The sequence below is a fragment of the Hemicordylus capensis genome, chromosome 1 (assembly GCF_027244095.1).
Source record: "Hemicordylus capensis ecotype Gifberg chromosome 1, rHemCap1.1.pri, whole genome shotgun sequence".
In the NCBI taxonomy this organism is placed as follows: domain Eukaryota; kingdom Metazoa; phylum Chordata; class Lepidosauria; order Squamata; family Cordylidae; genus Hemicordylus; species Hemicordylus capensis.
Genome location: NC_069657.1, coordinates 189,825,325 through 189,847,130, shown reverse-complemented (window position 1 = coordinate 189,847,130; position 21,806 = coordinate 189,825,325). Strand labels below are relative to the sequence as shown.

Here is a 21,806-nt window from a genome sequence, read left to right as displayed (position 1 = left end):
TTCCCTGTAGGCAAATATTTAATTTCTGAAGCCAACTATTGAAACTTCATGGATTTGCATTGGCCATTTTGGGCAGCCTTTTTGCTTTCATGATGATGTAGAAGAGTTCCTTTTATAATGGAGATATCTACAAAATATAGCTCATAGCTGAAAAAGAACGCCCAGAAATCCGTTTTTAAACTTGCATATGGAGATATTCATAGAAATAAGTGCTTGTATATTCATCCAATTAGGAGACAAAACCATATGAACAGATAGTTGTTCTTTGGTTTAAGAAGATGGAAACTATAATCTGCTTGCGGGGTATTCTAATGGCACACTAGGAGGCTAGATTTTAAAAAGAAATTATTATTCCTGAATTATTTGCTCAGCTTTGCTCCCAAGTTGCATAAAGTAAGGACTGAATTCGCTCTTGCATTTAGTAGCATACTTTAGATTGTCATATATTGTAAAGAGCAAGCTTGTCCTGGCAGAATGCTAAAGTGTTTTGTGCCTCCCAAAAGCTGCCAACATACCGTATTTTTCGGACCATAAGACGCACCTGACCATAAGATGCACCCAGTTTTTAAGAACATTTTTAAGAACATCCAACACAAGGCCCGATTTTGGGCGAAGAAAGCCACCCCCCACACTCCGATGACAGGCCGAATCGGCCCAAACTACTGCCGCGGCCGCCGACCACCCACCCAGCCGCCCAACACAAGAAAGCCACCCCCCACACTACGATGACGGGCCGAATCAGCCCAAACTACAGCCACCGCCGTGGCCGACCGCCCGCCCGCTTTCCCTCCCAGCCGCCCGCCCGCCCGCCCTCCCTCCCAGCCGCCCGCCCGAGTCCTCACCATAAGATCAGGGTTGTTCAAATAAGAGAGGAGCTCGCAAACAGAGCTCCTCTCTCTGGGAGGCGTCCTTTGTGCCCAAAGCCCCAGTTGGGGCCGAGACTTTGCAGAGAGAGGAGCTCTGTTTGCGAGCTCCTCTCTTATTTGAACAACCCTGATCTTATGGTGAGGACTCGGGCGGGCGGCTGGGAGGGAAGGCAGGCAGGCGGCTGGGAGGGAGGGAGGGCGGGCGGCTGGGAGGGAAGGCAGGCGGTCGGTCGGCCGCGGCGGCGGCTGTAGTTTCTGCCGATTTGGCCCCTAATCTGGTTGCGGGGGGCGGCGGGGGCGGCTGGTGCATTCAGACCATAAGACGCACCTTCATTTTCCCCCCACTTTTTTGGGGGGGGGGGGGAGAGTGCGTCTTATGGTCTGAAAAATACGGTAGTCCTTACCTGGACAGCCTCCTGGAATTGAACCCATCTCCCCCTGCCCCCATGCATAAGAACTGCAAGCCTGCCTTGATAAAAGTCCAAGGAATTTCTCTTGTGCTTCAAAATTTTGGAGTCTCTTTTTTTCATTTGAACAAACCTACAGGAAATGTCTCACCTGTCTATACCTTTGCTGCTCCTTCTAAATTAAAGAGTTTGAAAAAGAGCTACTCCAAGCCAGTGGAGTGCTTTGTAAGGGCCAAGCTAAGAACCAGCAATGTACCAGACTGAATCCTTACAGCCCAACTCATGTTCCTCTAACACTGTGAAAGTATTCCATTATCTAGAAGTTGCTTGTATGGCATACCCTATAATTACTTACCAAATGGAGCACAAGCTTTCTCCCAGTTCCTGGGCACAAAAGAAAGATTGGATTGATTACCAATGAGGCACTTCCGCCAGGAGGTCCCCATCATAGGCGTCATCCACCAGCCTTCCACTACTACCCTACCTCATGTGACAGGATGATGTTATTTTATCTTGGATCAGTATTTCCCACACTCTAATATAATATAATATAATATAATATAATATAATATAATATAATATAATATAATATAATATAATATAATATAATATAATATAATATAATAAAACAACAATTAAACAATCAGAACTATTTAAAAACCCTGAAAAACCAGGTTACAACATTAAAACCATTTTAAAAACCATTTTAAAAACCCTGAAAGACCAAGCTAAACAGCCAAGCTAACCTGGACCTAAGCCGTTCAGGACTTTCGAGGTAATAACCAGCACTTTGTATTTCGCCTGGAAATATATCGGCAGCCAGTGCAGCTGTTTCAAAACAGGCATAATATGGTCTCTCCAGGTTGCCCAAGAGACCAATCTGGCTGCCGCATTTTGAACTAACTGAAGTTTCCGAACTACGTACAAAGGCAGTCCCACGTAGTGTGCATTGCAGTAGTCCAGCCTGGAGGTTACAAGCTGATGCACCACAGTTTTGAGGTCGTCCTTTTCAGGGAATAGACACAGCTGTTGAATCAGCTGAAGCTGATAGAAAGCACTCCTGGTAGCCTCCACCTGAGTTAGCGGGGTGAGGCCTGGGTCCAGGAGTACTCCCAGGCTCCGTACCTGATCCTTCTGGGCAAGTGTAACCCTATCCAGCACAGGAAGATCTAACTCATCCCTCAGATTCTGAACCCCAACAACCTCTGTCTCGTGGAAGAACAACCTAGGTCAATTTAAAATATAAACTGACAAATTCTGTGCTAGATGTTAGGAGGAAAAATGGTTATGCATCTCCCTCCAGCACACTTCGTGCTTTCAATCACAACCTCCAACACCCCATTTTTAAAAAGTTAGGGGAAATAATCACGCAGCTGAGCATCATGTGCATTTTGGCCCTAGAGAGTTAAATATAGTGCTGGATTGCTTTTAGTTTAAATTTCAGTCATGCCTCTATTATAAGAAAAGTGAACTGCAAATTTTGTGAGAGATGGCTAATATGTCACCAACCTACCCTTCAGAGACAATATAATACCACCTTCAAGGTGATTTATTTCCACCGGAAAATTATCCATGTACAAGAATAGGAAATTGGATGGGGAGATAATAGGGGGTGGTGGTGAGAAGAATAAGAATAAGATATCTCACCAAACAAGACAAAGATAAAGATGAGCCAAATGACAACTGCAAAATTGACAAGGAGGGCTGTAGTCTGCTGCAAAGCAGTGCAGACGAGAATGAATAACTTCTTATTGGTAAGACTATATTTAAGGTGACCCACTGCAGAGGTAGGCAGAAGATAGGCTGGGATCTACAGGTTACTGACTCCCAATAGTATAACTATAGCAATTTTTTAAAAGTATCTTCCATGGCTAACTTTCTGCTAATTGCTTCTCTTTCCATTTCAGTATTTCTTACCTGTGAAATATATTAATTGGTTGCCACTGACAAAGCTTTTGTGCCGCTCTGCCAGCCAGTTTTAGAGTTTTGAGTTGGTCTGGATGTCGGCTAGGGATTCTAACACTGAATCAACATGCCTGGGCTTTCAGTCATGCGGGGGGTGGGCAAGTTTTGGCAATTCCCATTTTCCCGTCTAACTGCCTGTGCCTCCCAAAACTGTGTCCTTGAGAGTTCCTAACCCTCGGGGATAGATCCTGCAAGCCTGAAATCTGCCCACCTCGGACTTGAGAAGCTAACAAATTGTATTCACTAATAATCACTGGCAAGGAAGGGATCTGTACCACTTCCGAATGAAAGGCATTGCTTTCTGTTTGCACGTGCAGGGATCAATCAAATCAAACTCCTGTTTCATCGATCAGTACGGGTTGTATGAACCACTTGTATGTGATTTTAAACTGATGCTATTTTAAACTGAATTTAAATTTAAACTGAATTTAAACTGAACACATGCTATTTTAAACTGAATTTGAGCTTGTATTGTGTCTAATGAATTTCATTAGTCGCCCTGTGAATATGCAAAGCAAAACACCGGCTATAAAAATTTAAGTAAATAAATGCATCAGTATTTTGCCTGCTCTCCACCATGCTGGCAAACATGGTCCAAAAAATGTTATGTGTGCTTATTTCCAATGTCACGTATCTGGATGTGATGATGTCATTTTAAAACACAAGCCTGGGGAAAGCATGTAGAATCTTTGGGAAGATGTTGAGGGCCCCAGTACCCTGGCAGGACCCACTCCTGATGCTTGCACTGGGCTCCCCTTTTCTAATTAATAAAGTGCATACCTATACAGCTTAATCAATCGCTCCCTCTGCTGTCGGTCTGAATCCTCCTTGCGAACTCTTAACATGTGAACTCACTGGTTTTGAAGTCATCCTATAGAGAGAGATTAAGCTGTGGCTCTTTTTGATAACATTTATGGCACAAAATTGCATAGGGCGGAAAATAGCAATATTCCTGTTCTGCTTACTTAAGCAAATCTCTGCAGTATGGGTTCTCTAAAAGCCTCTGCTTAGGGGACCAAGAAATTTGTAATACAGAAAGTATGTTAAACAATTTAAAGTCACCTTCAGTGAAGCTTAAAACTGGGCAACACTTGCTTTAAGTCAGAGATAAAGAGCTATATTACTAATAGAAACCCTTTCAGCCAAAGTACATTATTTAAAGAGAAAAAACCCACATGTAATCCATTATTCAGGTGCTTTTAATGAAATTTTCCACCATGTTACGTAACACACTTTTCCAAGTTTATGTACTTAACGTGTTTCAACTCAACCAAGTAGATCCACATTATTCCGGAGAATGTAGGAATAATTCTACATAATTCTGCACAGGAAGCACAATGTCCTTTTTTCAGATTTCTAAGTTTCTAAACATTGTGTTAGTCAATGCTATGCATGCTATAATTCTTATACAGTCTTATATTGCTATTGTGTATAGTATTGTAGAAGTCTTTGTCTTTTTGACTGGGTCCAGTAAAAGGGAAATATAGGCCAGGATCCAAGCAGCTGCTTCTACTGCTAGCCATGTGGAATCTTTTGCTCTTCCGGTCTGCACAGCTGATCCCCATACCATGTTTCCTGCATTTCAAATGTCATTTGCCCTGATGCATGGCAGGTGGCCTTTGGAGGGAAAACATTTCTGAAGTCCCTTCTCTGAATGCTAGTTGTAGAGTAATCTAGAGATGCATCCATACAATAGCTGACTCCCAGACTAATGAAGCACTTGCACAAACATGTTGCACAAGTGCAAGAACATTGTTGCACAGGTGCTTTGTTAGTCTGGGTGTCAGCCAGTATTATTTGTTTATTTAGTTAAAACACTTCTATCCTGCCTTTCAATTAGACATTTCTAAGAAGGCTCACAATAGGGATGTTCGTGAACTGCGGTTCGAGTACATTTCAGCAGCAGGGCCCAGAAGCTTTAAGAAAGAGAAGAAACAGGTCCTTTCCTGCTCTTTGCCATCCCTTCCGGCTTCCTGCTGGGTTGGTGTGCATCCAGGAAGCCCTGCGCAGCATCAGCGCACACATGGCATCCATGCATCCATGGTTGGCATTTGCGTGGTCAGCATTTGAGGGGAGAGCTGGTCTTGTGGGAGCAAGCATGACTTGTCTCCTTAGCGAAGTCGGGTCCGCCCTGGTTGCATCTGAATGGGAGACTAGAAGTGTGAGCACTGTAAGATATTCCCCTCAGGGGATGGAGCCACTCTGAGAAGAGCAGAAGGTCCCAAGTTCCTTCTCTGGCTTCTCCAAGATAGGGCTGAGAGAGATTCCTGCCTGCAACCTTGGAGAAGCCGCTGCCAGTCTGTGTAGACAATACTGAGCTAGCGAGACCAAGGGTCTGAGACTGTATATGGCAGCTTCCTATGTTCCTATGGTGTTGCTGACCATGCAAATGGCACCTGCACATTTGTGGATGCCATGTGTGTGCTGTGTCTGCATAGGGCTTCTTGGGACCTGCACTGCCCCAGCAAGAAGCTGCAGGGGGCAGTGGAGAGCAGGTAAGGACTTGCTCTCCTCCTGGGCTCTGCTGCTGAAATGTCTTTGAACCGTGGTTCGTGCACATCCCTAGCTTCCGAACTCATAGAAAAGCAATTAAAATCAAATAAACCAATTACAAAAGCAGAAACCACAGAACAGAGAAAAGCAGGAGGGACAACAACCAGCAGAGGCAGACTGGTACGATTTGTACAAAACATCATGGGCAAATCACATCTATAGGGAAGGGCTGTAGCACATTGGAAGAGTACCTGCTTTGCATGCAGAATGTCTCCAAGACTAGATCTGGGAAAGACCCTTGTCTTAATCCTGGAGAGCCAAGACATAGGTAATACTGAGCTCTACGGCCCAATGGCCTGACTCAATGTAAGGCAACTTCATGTGTTCAAAATAACCTTTAGCTGTTGCCTCCAACTCTTAGGAGCAACAGAAAAACAGCTTGGGGAGAGAATTCTGAACCCAAGATGCTATTATAAGTTGCCACCCACTTACTCTCCTTTTTGGAACATCCAGAAAATGGCCTTTCAAGATGAACTCAATGAACGGACAGGTTTGAATGGGAGCAAGAATCCTTGAGGTTCCTGCTACCAAGCTGGATAGAGTTTTATAGTTATTTTTAAAAGAACTTCAATTGCACCTGGAAACATACAGAAAACAGCTGAATGCCAGTAATATTTTCACTCACAACCGATGCCGATGAAGATCTGTGAGCCATTAATAAAAATATGATGTGATTGGAACCTGTGCTGATCAACAGTCTAGCAGCTATGTATTGAACCAGATGAAGTTTCCCACATGCAAAGCATTAGACAGTAATTTAATGTGGATGTTGCCAAGGCCTGGATAGCAATGAGCAGGCCATCCCTGAACAGGAGAGGGTGGAAGTGCAGCATCAGCTTCAGTATAGCTTCATTCCGGGTTTTCTCAGAAAAGGCAGATTTTTTCCTAAGCCATTATGTTTCCCCCAACTTGGCCTCATTTTTATCAAGATGTAAAATTGAGGGTATCATTTTAATAAACGGGGAGGGGGGGCATTAAAGGGGATAAAGCTAGTGGTAAACTTGCCAGGGTTAGCAACAGAGTGTGAGTGAGTGTGTGTGTGTGTGTGTGTGTGTGTGTGTGTGTATCTCATACCTGTCGCTAATCCCATGCATGGCAGCTCTTGTGAGAGTTCGCAAACGAGCTGCTGGCAGGGGGAGAGGAAAGTGGCGGCAGCAGCGGTGGACAGGCTTGTGGTTGAGGAGGAAAACGAAACGGTGGGGGGGACGAAAATGGTAATGGTGTGTGGGCGGGGGAAGAAAATGGCTGCAGGGAAGAAAATGGTGGCAGGCGGGCGAAGAAAGTAGTGAGGGTGGGCAGGGGGGAGAACTAGAGGCGCAGATACTCTGGGCACAGCCCAACTAGTTATGTATTTAATTTTTTTTAACGTTTATATCCTGCTCTTCCACCAAGGAGCCCAGAGCAGTGTACATGGTTATGTTTAACCTCACAACAACCCTGTGAGGTAGGTTAGACTGAGAGATAAGTGACTGGCCCAGAGTAACCCAGTGAGCTTCATGGCTGAATGGAACCACTACACCATGCAGGGACGTAGCAAGGTTATTGTGGGCCCAGAGACAAGATTTTAAAATGGGCCCCCCCTCACTGAAGCTCAGCTCATGAAGTAAAGAATTCTTAAATGAGGCTGAATAGTGGTATCAAAAAGCATATAAAATTTTATATATACACACACACACACACACACCACAATAGAACATCATTCATTCATATATATATATATATATATATATATATATATATATATATATATATATATATATATACACACACACACCACAATAGAACATCATCCTAAATTATTTTAATGGTACTAGAGAAAGACATTCTGTTCTGGTAGTTCCAGGTCTTAGCACTCACATCAGTTTTGGAGGATGCATACAACTGAAGGAAGCCTGGGCGGGTGCGTGGCTGGGGGAGTCAGTAATGTGACTTGCCTCGGGGGGGGGGGGCTAAGGCAGTGTCCCCTTGCCCTATTATAGTTATGCCCCTGACACCATGCTGGCTTTGTCCAGATAGCTGACAGCCACCTTTTCCTGCCTCCAGGATTCTCTAGAGTGAGGTGAGTCCCTCTAGAGACATACACCTATTGCTGGGTCAGGGCCTACAATGGCATTAACGATCGTCTATATATGTTTCCAGTCATCTTAAAAGTAAAACACCAGATAACTTGATTAATATTTTATTGAATGAGAATGCCTAAAGGAATGCCTCCCCAGTTATGGATCTGCCCATTCATTAATTTGGGGAGGTCCTCTTGTGCCTTCCTCCATCTTACAAAGCTTACAACACATGAATAAGTACTCTGCTTTTAATTTAAATTGTCAACATGGTTTACAAAGTACAACAGCAAACAATAACAATGGAATAAACAACACTCAAACAACATTAGAAAGGATAGGCAATTATTTAAAACATGTCAGACGTTAAAACCAAACAGCAAAGTTACAAACTTTCTGGAACAGGGGGAAAAACCTCACCAGCCATCTGCATACAGAAAGAGAAGGGGGAGATTGGATTGTCAGAGCCATTACTGAGTGATCTGCCCACATGAGGCATTAATGTAAGTAAACCAATGCAATTCTTCCAATTTAAAGCAGGCAGACTGCCCATCAGGCAAAATGAGAAGTGGTCCTCACTTTTCATTTTCCTATAGGTAAACTATTCTGGAATATAATTGGATTTAGTCATCCAAGAAAATGCTAACGAAATTATATCAAAGTACAGTCTAATAGGCATCCACATAGCACAGATGCATGAGTAACTAACTATTTGATCTTACAGAGATTGCAATGAGAAATTTATCTGCATTCTTATTCTTATGCATGCAAGTCAGAGGAGATTTGTTATATGGGAGGATCACTATTAAAAAGGAAGTAAGAGGGAAAGCATTTCTAACAAGCCAGTCCATATCACAGTTATAGCAAGCCCTATGTCAATATGTGGACCTGCTTCAAAAAGCAATTAAAGTGAGTTTTAGCTGGAAAACCCATGCCTTGTAAAGTTTAGGCATATCAGAACAGTTATTGGCAAGAAAAGCATAGTCAGCACTTTACAAACTGCTCAGAGGTATTGCCATATTGATTTGCGAATCCGTAGATCTCGATAGAAACTACTTCATCATTCCAGAGAATAAAGACAGAAATATAATGCATCTTTGTTCCAAAATAATCATATATATGTGGCTTTTTTTTATTTTAATTTTGTTGTAACCTGCCCAGAGACGTGAGTTTGGGGCAGTATAGAAGTGTGTTAAATAAATATCATTGTGTTCACTTTTCCTGGCAATATTTCCAAATGGCTCAAGTGAAAAGCAAAGCATAATTGTGCAGGATTTTTTCTTTTCTTTCTTAGAAAAAGATATTACAAAGATAATGGATACAGGGAAAGGAAGGCCACTTCACACATAACATGACAGCAAATTCATGTTTGCCACCACATATTCACCGTCCAGAGATGTAGCCAATCCTGGCTACTTGGTATGTCTACCGGTATGATAATATGGTGGTGGCATATTACACTGAATCCCCCAAATTTTCAAGGGATGCAGGGGACATCCAGTGGGATGGAGGGGGTGGGAAAGCCATAGGATTGAACCTCAAGTATAGAAATAAACAAGGGAACAGCACAGGAACCTAGAAGAGAAGAAGATAATGTAGCAACCTTATCCATCAATACTTTTTTTTTTAATTATTATATGGTTTAGTAAGTCAATGACCTACTGACCCAAATAATTTTTTTAAAAAACTATTTTAAATCACCCAATTGCCCAATTGTTTTGTGGGTTGGGTGGTAGGTAGGTTGGCTTACGCCCTACGACTCAGCTCACCTTGGTGTCCCTAGGACCTACCCATGGGGAACAATGGGTGGATTTGAGTTTCCCATTGTTCCCTATGGGTGATTCACAATTTTGTGTGTGTGAATTTCCGATTTGATTAGTCAAACTGGCTGGCTATGGTCGGCTAGCTGGTTCAATAAATCAGTTCAAATTTTTGTTATTCGATTTGAGGTCGATAAATGAGATGAAGATGTGAATCAAAGACCTGATACCACCCCTCACTCAAGGAAGGCAAATGACCAAAATGTGGAAATATCAATGGGATCATGCACAGTCCTTCCACACACCGTTAGAGCAGACAAAGCGACCAGCTGTGGAAGCAATGCATTCCATTCAATCCCATTGGTGTGAATCTGTAAGTTGACGATTTGCTGAAAGGAAATTGCTGAGCTAAAAATCTCTGTGTAGCCTTGCTTGCAGGTTGTTTCAAAACCACTTACAGTGAATGTGAACTGTTTCTTTCCCATAACTTGCGTCTAAAAAAAAAAAGAATGTAAATTCAATTTACTTGTATTTCAGATGGTAACAACCTGTCAAGAGGCTCTTTGTCAGGTAATTCTACCCATTGAAATCCTATGTGTGCACTTCTGTTCCTTTTATTTCAGTGTCTAGTCCCACATGTTGAGTACTGTTTCAAAACTGTGTCTTATTTATTGACTCCGGAGAGCTTCCACTGTTGTAAATGGTGACTTTCAGCCTGCACAACAGATGACCTAACAATCCAAATACATCTCACCACTCTTGTACTGTGGTTATCAAGGTGTTTAACATGTTGTAAATTTTTACCTTAAAATCCCTTCTAGTGGCAGCACCAGAAAAAACACGGAGAGAGGGCACAGAAGGGGCAAAGTGTATTTATAAGCTGTGTGCCACATATTAGATTTCTGAAACAGAAATGGGGGCGAGGTGGGGGGGGCAAACTACTCATCTGGGGAGGGCACTTCCCTCCCTCCCACCCACCCCCCTGGCTGCCCTTTACAACTTGAGATTGTAAAGGGTCACTTCCCTCACACAAGGGTCACTTCCTCCCACTCAAACTGCACCAGGTATTAAGATCCTCATCTGATCCTGCCCCCACCTTAAAAGTAAACCAGGTGGTGAATCAGCACAGGACATTTCTGTTGTTGAGCTGTGTCTGCAGCATGCTTCCCCCCAGAAGCTTACCTGGGCATTTTTCACACAGCAGGCTTTACTGCAAGTTTACCATGAGGCTGTGAGTTCAAAGTTGCCCCCCCCGCAAAGGTGCAAAAAGTGGATTTTTTAACTCTGGGTATAAATCGAGCTACACTCTAACACACAATGAAAGACCCGAATCTTGTGTGAAGTGCTCCCCAATAGTTCACAGGGACTTCAGGTTAAATCTGTCCAATATGTGAACACACACCCTCCATTCTAGAGGAGATGTGAGCTAAAAGCCCTGTGTAAAAAAATGCCCTGGTGCTGACTTTACCATCTTTTCAGCATCAGGTTAAGATGTTTTTATTCATCCAGCCTTAATCTTCAATGACTTTTAAAGGAGTTTTCCTGTGATTTGTCTTTCTGTTTTATTTAAATTATATATTAATGCTTGTTTTAATATTTTCATGTACTCACATGGTGAGGATCACCTGAAAAGCAGTGCAAATACTAGGCTGCACAGTTGTGTCAGTCTAAAAAGCATGCCAATCCCAATATACCCTCTATCATGCATTCTTGGATGGGGTGGCGCTGCCCCCAAAGGAGCTTGTCCGTGACTTGGGGGTCCTTTTGGACTCGCGCCTCCTGCTTGAACAGCAGGTGGAGGCTGCGGCTAGAAGTGCATTTGCCCAGCTTCATCTGGTTCTCCAATTACGCCCTTATCTTGATGGGCAGGCACTAATGACAGTGACTCATGCTCTTGTCATCTCTCGCTTAGATTACTGTAATGTGCTTTACCTAGGGTTACCTTTGAAGACGATGGGGAAGCTTCAGTGGGTCCAGAATGCTGCAGCTCGCCTACTTATGGGTGCCAAAAGATATGATAGGGTAACACCTCTCCTGCAGTCACTGCACTGGTTACCCATTCGCTTCCAAATTCTATTTAAAGTCCTGGTTCTTACCTTCAAAGCCTTACAGGACTTGGCGCCTGTATACCTACAGAACCGCCTCTCCCATCCAGTTACATCTCATCCTGTTAGATCATTTCAGATGACCCTTTTGTTGATCCCTGATTTTCGAGAGGTTCGGAGTTCTAGGACCCACGAAAGGGCTTTTTCAGTTGCTGCCCCACTTCTTTGAATTCTCTTCCCCTTCTGATACATCTAGCCCCCTCTTTACTGGTCTTTAAATCTTTACTGAAGACCTTTCTTTTCTGCCAGGCATTTGCCTTGTAGTTTACTCTATTTCCATTATCTATTTTCGTTTGTTAACCTTTGTGGGTTGTTGTTTTTTTTAAAATGGTTGTAACTATTAATGTTACCTTATTTACATGTCATTGTACACTGCCCGGAATCTTTGGAGTGAGTGGTATATTAAATGTTTCTAATAAATAAATAAATAAATAATTGGAAAGAGTTCAGACATGACAAGAGAGTGCCAGACAGTTAGTTAATCTCTGACTGAGCTCCTTGGTGGTGTGTCTGAACTCCTTGGGAATTCTGACATTCCCAGTGGATCCAAATTAAATGTCCAGCATGCTATCTCTTAGCTGAGATGCACTGTGTGGGCTATTTAAGAGTTAAATGGCCAGCCCTGCACTTCCCCGCGTGGATGCCTTGCAGCTGAGAGGTGCAGAACTGGCCATTTAAGTTTTAAGTGGCCTGTGCAGGTGTGTCTGAGCTTAGAGGCATGGGGAGGGCCATTTAAAACATAAATGGGCAACGATCCAATATGACCCAACAATTTTGGGAGCCGTGTCAGCCCTCCCAACAATTTTTCTTTCAGGTCAGATTGGATCATATCTGACTTTTTTAAGCTGCCCAGGTCTAATAAATATATAAAACAAAGAAATGTCACTGTATGTGCAATCTCAGACAGGCAGCAACAAATAAACAAAAACTGATCGATCAAACTTCTGGTGGACTACTATAGTGTCTGACTGGTGGGTTCAATTCATTTTGGCTAGTCACAAGTTGTTCAGACTAGATTGCTTGTTGAAGTTACCTATGCTCATGAGATCATCCCTAGAAAAGTTGCTTGGACATTCTATTTCAGATTAACTTTTCTACCTAAATGTGCACAACTTCTATGCACACTTCAAAAGGTTATCCTGTGAGCATCAAATATTATATTGCATTGAAAGAAGCATTAAATTAAATGCAATGTGGAATTGTTTGGAAGGAAGGTTCAGAGATTGTGATGAATTCAAGAAGACAGGCTTCTTTTATCTGAAGAACAAAATAAAAAATTAGATTTGAGATCTAGCACACACTCCTAATCACATCCCTTGCCTAAACACCTGTTTTGGGGTCACTTCTCCCCTCCCTGGCTCAATTCTTCCAGCCATAATCCTCCAGATTCAGTCTACAATCCTCCGATAGACCTCACAGCACACTCGACACTGTGCAGATCAATACTAGGCGCCTGCCCTAGACAGGGAAGGATATTGTTCCCAGAACAAGACTCATTGGTGCTCTTCAAGTGTGTTATCTAAACATAATAATGCATTATTTCTGTGAAAAGTGAAAATAAAACAAATAATACACACACACACTCCACTTTTAAACAATAAGTCCATAAAACATTTTGAAGCCGTGCACATTACCTCAACCACGTGCTTCTCAGGGCTGTGGGGAAGGCAGGAATTTGTCTGCCTTCCCCCACAGAATAGTGTGATCGTCATTCCCTTTGCCATGCTGCATGCCCACTGAGCAGCGGTGCGGCAAAGGGAAATGCTGGGAGTGGGAGGTCTTCCCACTCCTGCATCCCAGGGTGCCCCAGGGCACATGCGCTGCCACATTCAGCATGGTTGCTTCTTCCCCCTGGCTTCCTGCTGGTAATGGCGGTGGACCAGGGGGAAGCCGTTTAACCCGGCAGTGATCACCCATATGATCACTAACCGAGGTTAAGCAAACCAAAGGTTCACTTAACATAACCGCCATGTTAAAAAGGTGGGCTCGGCACAGGGTCAGCGCCAGGAGCGGCCTCACTCCCAGCACTTCATACACACAGCCTAACCCAGGCTCCCCTGCCCATACATTAGGCTGCATGTATGAATACCCTTTTTAAGTAGCAAGGGGAATGAAAAAGAAAAGAAAAATGAGAAATAGGCTTGTTCTCTCAAAGGGTCACAATCTAAAAGGAAACACAAGGGAGACAGCAGGAAAAGCATCTGAGAGGGCAGCTATGCTGGACTGAATAGTGCTAGTTGCTCTCCCTCTACGAAATGGAAGAGTGCCACCACTTAAAAGATGCTTCTTTGTCCAGGTAATCATGTATGAATACTGTTAATATACAACAAATATTTATATACCACTTTTCAACAAAAGTTCCCAAAGTGGTTTACAGAGATACAAGTTGTTCTAGTAAGCACTAATCTGCCCACTTTCCTTTCACTATATCTACAACTGGACTAAATTTAGTTCAAATTGAGGTCCACAAGTTAGATCTCTGGCGCCTCAAATATTCATGCATCCGCCGTCTTCAATCAGGGCAGATGACATCATTACAAACTACAACACTGAGGTGTCTCTGTGTGTCACTCACTACAACTGTACCAAATTTGGTTTAAAACAGACAGCCCTCAAGTTAGTGCACTTGTGCCTCAAAGGTTCACATGCCTGCCATCTTGGATTGGGGTAGAAGACATCATTATAAACTCCACCATTGGGGCATCCCTAGGTGTCCATACAACTGCAGCAAGTTTGGCTCAAATCAGTTAGGCAGTTCATAAGTAAACCCACTTGAACCTCCAAAAGTTTACACATCTGCCATCTTAAATTGGAGTGTATGACATCATCAGAAACTATACCATTGAGGTGTCCCTGTGTGTCACTACAACAACTGAACCTAATTTGGTTCAAATTGGTTAGACAATCGACAAGTTAGCCCACTTGTGCCTCAAACGTTCACTTGACTGCCATCTTGAATTGGGGTGGATGACATCATCAGAAACTATGCCATTGACTCCCTATGAATCCCTACAACTGTACCCAGTTGTAGGTTCATATTGGTCCAGGTGTTGCAAAGTTCACACACACACACGGACACAGGGGATGTTGGGTGATCTCATCAGTCTACCGGAAAGTAGGCTAATAAATACATAAATAAAATGGCTCCCTGACCCCAAAAGGCATATATGTGTACCAAATACCATCCTAAAAACAGTGTGATGTCTCCAAATGGTATTGCAGTTATAATAGTTTGTGGGGTTTTTTTAAAAATAGTTTAATTGTAAACTCAATACTTCTACCTCAATACTTCTACCATCTAGTTGGCATACCATAACCTAAGGTTATTTGTTCCCCTGACATATATGATATGTGATGCCAGGACGCCAATTATGTTATCACACCATGGATTGATGTTACATTGACAGTTGAAATTTCTATCCACTCTCCCATTACAGTTGATTCGTGCTGGTAGTGGGTTCCTGGGTTGTTGTTTTTAAAGCTTGTCTCTGCTGCTCCATCTTCACCACTCATTCCTTCACCCAAGGCTTCAGCCCCCTTCACACACACACAAACCCAACCATATGGGATACTCCTATTCTCTGGTTCACACAATTGTTCAAATCTAGGTTTAATAAGGGACACTGACTTGAGCATGATTGTGTGAACCCATGGTTTGTGGCAGGTTCACACAACCATGGTAACTCATATTAAACCTAGATTTGGACAATTGTGTGAACCAGCAGGCCTATGTGGTATGTGTTTGTAAATACCACACCTCTGTGGGCGTGGCCAGTCACATGGGTCATTCTCATCTGCTTGATACCCTCCTAGTAGGATACTGATCAAAGTGGAAAAGACCCAAGTGATTGACTCCACCTTCCTGGTTGTAATATTCACAAACGTACCACATGCTCTGGTGAATCTTCCTTTTCTCCAGTTCAAGCTTGTCTTTTCTAAAAGAGACTCCCAGGATGGGCAAAGGAGAGATAAAAATAACTACTTGTTTCTGTGACGCCTCATATATGACATTTTTCTACATAAAGGAATGTCAGTTAATCGGAGCAAATGTGATTCTGTGATAAATATGATGATTTAGATATAGGTTTTGTGATAACCATAATTTGATAAAAATAATTTCAGCAGTGTCAATCTGCTCAATCTCAACTGAGCCAAGGTCAAAATGTTCCGAAAGGGGCTCAGTGCTTTTCACCCCACATTCCCATATATACCTGCCTAGATCAGTAATTCAATGGATTATTTTAGAATCAAACCAAAGCTCATCATGCCAGCACCACCATAGCAGTTATGTTTATTGATTTGATACATTTTAACATTCATTGATGATGCTATGTTGCTAGTAAACTGAAATTCTATTATTTAAGTCAGATACATCATGTTGAATATGAAATGACAAATACTGTTTGTCAACAATAGCAGAAAGCATTGTTTTGAGGTGTAGGATATCTCTGTTCCTGTAATATCAGTATATATGAGCAGTTGGCATTTTTAATAATCTCCATATTGCATATATGAATGGTACTCACGCTGTTCATAATTAGCACCAAAACCCTATTGTCAGGGGATGCTATCACATACATCTTCATTTGATCTGCAATTACATATTTCAGTGTATTGCTGTTAGGCAGCCATTTTTATAGAGGACAGTATCTATTCTTATTACACCAACTACCCCGCCCACCCAAACAGTTGGGACAAAGTGACCAGCTATAGTAACTGTCATGATTTCCTTCTTGTCCCTTTCATCGTTGTAATCAAGTTGAGCAAGAATTTGAATGGCAATGCAACCTTCAATTGCCTGGTTGTTCACTTTTCCAGACACCATTTTAGTAGGTCATAGAGGTCATTCACACAATCAAAAATTGTGTTCTACCCGGGATTGGGAGCTGCGTATGCTCCCAATTTTTGCTTGTGTAGAAGCTAGGTAGGAAGAAAATTTGGGTAGATGTGATTGTGTGGAAGCAAGGTAGGAGGCAAAGCTACCCAGGCTTTTCCAAATCTGGATGGGACACAATTTTTGATTGTGTGAATGACCTCATAATTTAGATCACACCTGCTTTTAAAAAACAAACACCCACCATCTTAGTTCCTGCTTTGATACATGATATATGACAGATTTGACAGCATCTACCCATCAGAGATCCCATCTGAGGTTCCCAGTGCCTATGGTTATGCGTTGGGGACCAATTCAAATGCTGTCCAGGATTTTACTGACAAACTTCCTTTTGTTTCATACCCTGAAATAGTTTTGAGGCCCTATCAGGGAGTGCAGAAAAATTTAAAAGCCTGAGGACATGAACCCCTTTTGGGGATGGAGATACAGTTTTCTTTGGTTATTCAGACTGGGGGTGGGGGGAGTAGAATAAGAAACAAGTATGTACCTGCAATGAAACGTATATCCCTGGTATGCATGTTTAAGCCCTGGCTGAGTATGGTGAAAAAGCAAAAGTTGGTAAGAAAGATAGGAGTTCCTGCTCTAACTTGGGTCTTACTTCATGTGCAAATTTTAATTTGAGTCAGTCCAGATGAACACGGTGCCTATGCCCCCACCCCACGCGTGTGATTAGAGCAGGAATGCATCAAGAATGTGTCTGCTGTAATTTCATTCAAGGACCTGCCAAAGCATTTTTGGCACATTCTTTAATCACACGTGATGTCACGGCAGACACATTCTTGGTGTGTTCCCACTTAATCATGCATAGTGAAGATGTGGGGGCCATTTTATGTTTTTTGGGCAGAGGAAACTGGTGCTCAGTCCCAGCTCTTTTTCATCCAGCCCTAAAGCTTCAAGGGTTAATGTTAAGGAGCAGAGTTCTTCAGTTCTGTGAAACTGCTAAAGAGTGACCTAAGGCACATTTCTTCTGTTACTTCTCACTGCGGTTATCTGAACAACCAGTGTTCTCATAAAGCTGGTGAATTATGAGAAAATTCCCTCAAAACTTGCCTGCTAGCATCTGGGGGAGCAGTACTTCATAACACCAAGAGATTTTGTGGCAAATTTCTCCCCTTTGGGGCTGGTTTAAATATACTGCAGGGGCCACAGCAACTTTTTGGCGGGGGAGGCATGGGCTGGGCTGGTGTCTGTTCAGAAGAACAGCAACAGGAGGGGTGGAGAGAGGAAGAGCGAAAGAGAGAGGAGAGAGAGAGGGCGGGGGGAGTGAGAGAGACTCAGAAGCCATACTCCTGCAAGACAGGATTTCAGACAGGCTGGCCCTCCGCCAATACTGAGAGAGGAAGAGAGGCAGAAGCCATGGGGCAGCTGAAAATTATGCCAACTGAGAAGAGCTGAAGGATCTGGCACTCTCTGTGTGCCAAGCAGGGGCTGTATCCCATAGCTTTTCCCTGGACAAAGGAGCTGCCATTCACTGAGTCATAGGGTTGCCAACATTGTATTGACCTAAATCGGACACTGGGGGTGGAGAGGGGCGTGGCCACCTAGGGGGTGGGACTTAGCCACTGGTGACAAGGGCACAGCCATGCTCTCTGGAACCAGCTGTCGCCGAACGTGCTTACCTGGTCATGATGGGTGGTTGCTGATGCACAGCGGCAGAGCAGGGATGGTGGCCAGAGCTCCGCCCGCTTCCCAGACGATAACAGGTGAAGTCGAGGCTGGCATGCTGGAGACAGCCAGGCTGGAGGCAGGCAGGAGAGAAGGTGGCAAAAGAGCTCCTCATCTGGACCTGCTTTCCTCCCAAATGAGGCAGATTGGGCCGATTCCAGGCCGCTGCACATGTGCACGCATGCACAGAGGCCTGAAATTGGTTCAATCTGCCTCCACCCACCTGCTTGTCTTAAGTGTCTGAGCTCCTGAACGTTCTGCCCCATTGACTAACATGAGAGCAGTTGGGGGGGGGGTTGGTGTTTTTTACAACCCCTTAGATTTCTTCTTCTTCAGATGTTTGTGAAACGGATATGCCTGCGGGTCACTCCTAGTATGCTGGTACTTCCCACTTGCCTCAGGCACTCTGGTTATCATCCATCTTGTATTGGTATTGGTACTCAGCTGGCCTCTGCACATACGTGGAGGCCATTTGCTGGCCATGCAAATGGCCTCTGGCAGCTGAGTGACAGAGCTGATCCTCCATCTCAGTTGTGGTGCGCCGCTGCTCCCAACAGCTTTCGGGTGTGGCAGGAGGTAAGCACCTACTAGTTTACAGTTAAAGGTGCCTCCCACTGCCTCCCCAGCAGTGCCCGCACCAGCCACCACTGGATAAACATGAGAAATGCTTTAGGGATGACACTTCAAAAGACGACTCAACACATTCTTCCTTGGCCTACTGTTTTAAGAGAATGGGAGGTGGGTGACCTATAGAAAGGGGTGGGGTTGAAGGCTGAGGGAAAGGACAGGGGTGGGTTAAAGTGGAGATAGTATTTATTATTATTATTTTATTTTTTATATTTATATCCCACTCTTCCTCCAAGGAGCCCAGAGCGGTGTACTACATATTTAGGTTTCTCCTCACAACAACCCTGTGAAGTAGATTAGGCTGAGAGAGAAGTGACTGGCCCAAAGTCACACAGCTAGTATTATGGCTGAATGGGGATTTGAACTCGGGGCTTCCGGGTCCTAGTCCATCACTCATTCCCTGGTCCTAGTCCGCCACTACACCACGCTGGCTCTCAAATACCAAGTAGACTGCAAGCTTAACAAAAGGGAAGAAGGGATAAATAGGATACAGTCTTCCTCTTTGGAGGATGTGAAGAATCTACACAAAGAAAGGGCAGTTCCCACTGCAGATTTACAAAGCCATAAAATAAAAGTAAGTGAAATGGTAAGACTTTCATATTGCTTGCTTCATGATAGGGAAGTCCCTTTGCGCAAAATAAATGTGATGTTTGGTGTCGTCAATTCAAGTTCCTTTGTGTCACATTTGCAGAGAAAATGTGATTGATTGCCTTTTATTTAAGAGCTTCATTTTTGTGTGTGTTCCAAAACCAACTGATTTTTCGAAGAGCAGCAAACTAATGAAGGTTTTAAACACCAAGAGAGGACAGCTCTGGAATTTTCTGAGAACTGCTAGGGAACAAGCTGCAAAACATTATTTGCTCAGCCATTCATGTTATTATTGGGCAGCATCCAGACTAATGTCTCACTTGGGGAAGTATGTTCCACTTGTGCGACAGGAGAGGAACAATTTTCACCAGTCCTCCTTCCCTCTTCTACTCCCAATGACCCCCTCAAAATGTGTCTTTGAGGGCTGAGGCGGCTCTCAGGGCTGTCCCTTGATTCCTCCCACAAAGCAGATCATTTCCTCCACGTTTATAGGACACCTGGGAGCAGCGGTATGGTTGATTAGAGCCATACTTCAGGCAGATTATTAGGAAGGTTTATCAGACCAATACCCGCCTTGCTTGTTATTTCCATCAGCACTTTCTGCAGTAGTTCATATTGTGGACTTTACAGAATATGAAAAGCTCTGTGCCTTCTGAAACTCTGTGACCTCAGGGACTTTCATATTTTCAGAAGATACGGGCAATCTTCTGTGCCTCCAGAAGATACGGGGATACTTCTGGAGGCACACAAGATTGCCCAAACCTCCCTCAACCGCCCACCCCACCCCATGCAGGTGCATTGCCAATTGGGAACCCTCTGGCTGTGAGGAAGCAGCTCTCCTTTATGTTCTTGCTCCGTTGCTCTGGATACCAGCCAGTATCCCAAGTGTGCATCCAAACTGCCTTCCATTGAAACCAAGGCAGGGTAGATGGACCATTTGCCCAATGAACATTTGAATGTGCCCCCACACACACACACACACAAACCGTAAGCATTTTTCCAAAGTCAACATGGTTGCTTATAACAATATAACATTGTTGTAAGCTGATAACAAGTCAGTATGTAGAACTAGGAAGCTAACCAGAGACAGAGGTGCTGCTGATGTCGGGCAGGGGAGTGACTTCCTTCCACCCTCCCTAAATGCTCTCATGGTGGAAAGGGTTTCCTTATCAATGCCTCAGGGATTGTGTGCATAATGCTCAACCTGCTCCAGAGATCTGTGGAAGAGCCAGATGCTGTGAGTCCACTGCTCAGCTCACAAGATCCTTCTTCCATTGAGCACTTCCCTCCCCTTTCTCTCCAGCGCAGAATCAGTCTTTGGATGAGAGAGAGTCTCCATGTCATTGCAGACCTGGATTATGTAAACACACCCACCCACACTCCATAAAATGGAACAAGAGATAAATGTGATGTAGTACAAGCTGTTGAAGGTGTCAGTTTTCCATCTGTACCAACAGGTTCAATGACATGCACTTGGGAGCTGCTGAGAAAGAAGTTTCTGCCTAACAGCTAATGCACTCTTGACAAATCTGGCTACAGCTAAACATTAGCAAAGTAGATTAAACCACTTTGTAGCTTTTGTAAAGCACATGAAATTGAGTTACAAAACAGTTTATAAATCAATTGTGCAAGCAAATTGCATCAAAGCTCAAACAATTATTATAGTTCATCAATGGCATGGCATGCCTATCAAGTAGGATCATTCAGAGGAATTCCTTGCATTCCTGCAATGGGAAATGTAGAAACCCTCCACATTTCTTCTTCATTGCTGTTCTATTTTAGCAACATTCATGGTGGCACAGATGGTCTTTTCTGCTTTGCTAGGCTAACACGACCATGTTAGGCTGCATTGCTGATTTAGCTGTCTAACTGTAGTTCAGTTGGAAACACTCTCACTCTGTACTGAGTGCTTCCTATTGCTAATACTTTCAGGCATGAAACAGAAAACCGAGATGAGTATCCTTGCCATCCTTTTTTTTTTCTTTTTTTTTTTTTAGGGGAAAAATGTTATCTCAGATTTAAAGTCCCAATTTCCTGTGGGTTTTTAAAAACTTCTCTTTAAAAATGATTCCTTAAAAAACACACACAGAGAGAGAAAGAATTAGCAGTTTGGTGCTTTCTTATTCAGCTTTCTTCAAAAACTCTTCTGGTCCTGGAAGTGAAGCAAAGAGGGCTCTCATTTTGTGTGAGCTGCATAGACATTCAGCCTGGTCCGATCCATTTGCTTTTTGTATTGACATTGACTAACATGATGCACAATGTTATGGTTCAGTAATGCTGCTGCACTTTGGGTCTGTGGTAGACTTCTGAGCAATAGGG

The 21,806-nt window shown here is 43.4% G+C and overlaps 1 protein-coding gene across 16 annotated transcripts in view; it reads left to right on the top strand.

Annotated features, from left to right (window-relative positions):
- The window catches only part of KCNH7 (potassium voltage-gated channel subfamily H member 7), a 440,460-nt gene that overhangs the window by 262,042 nt on the left and 156,612 nt on the right, over positions 1-21,806 (top strand). For 11 of the 16 annotated variants that reach the window (XM_053261672.1, XM_053261615.1, XM_053261625.1 and 8 more), the window contains one exon: positions 10,146-10,178. The exons of the other annotated variants lie outside the window; for them this stretch is intronic. In XM_053261672.1, coding sequence (XP_053117647.1) covers positions 10,146-10,178 — 33 coding nt within the window. The remainder of the gene's footprint in view (positions 1-10,145; positions 10,179-21,806) is intronic. 16 annotated transcript variants of the gene reach the window in all.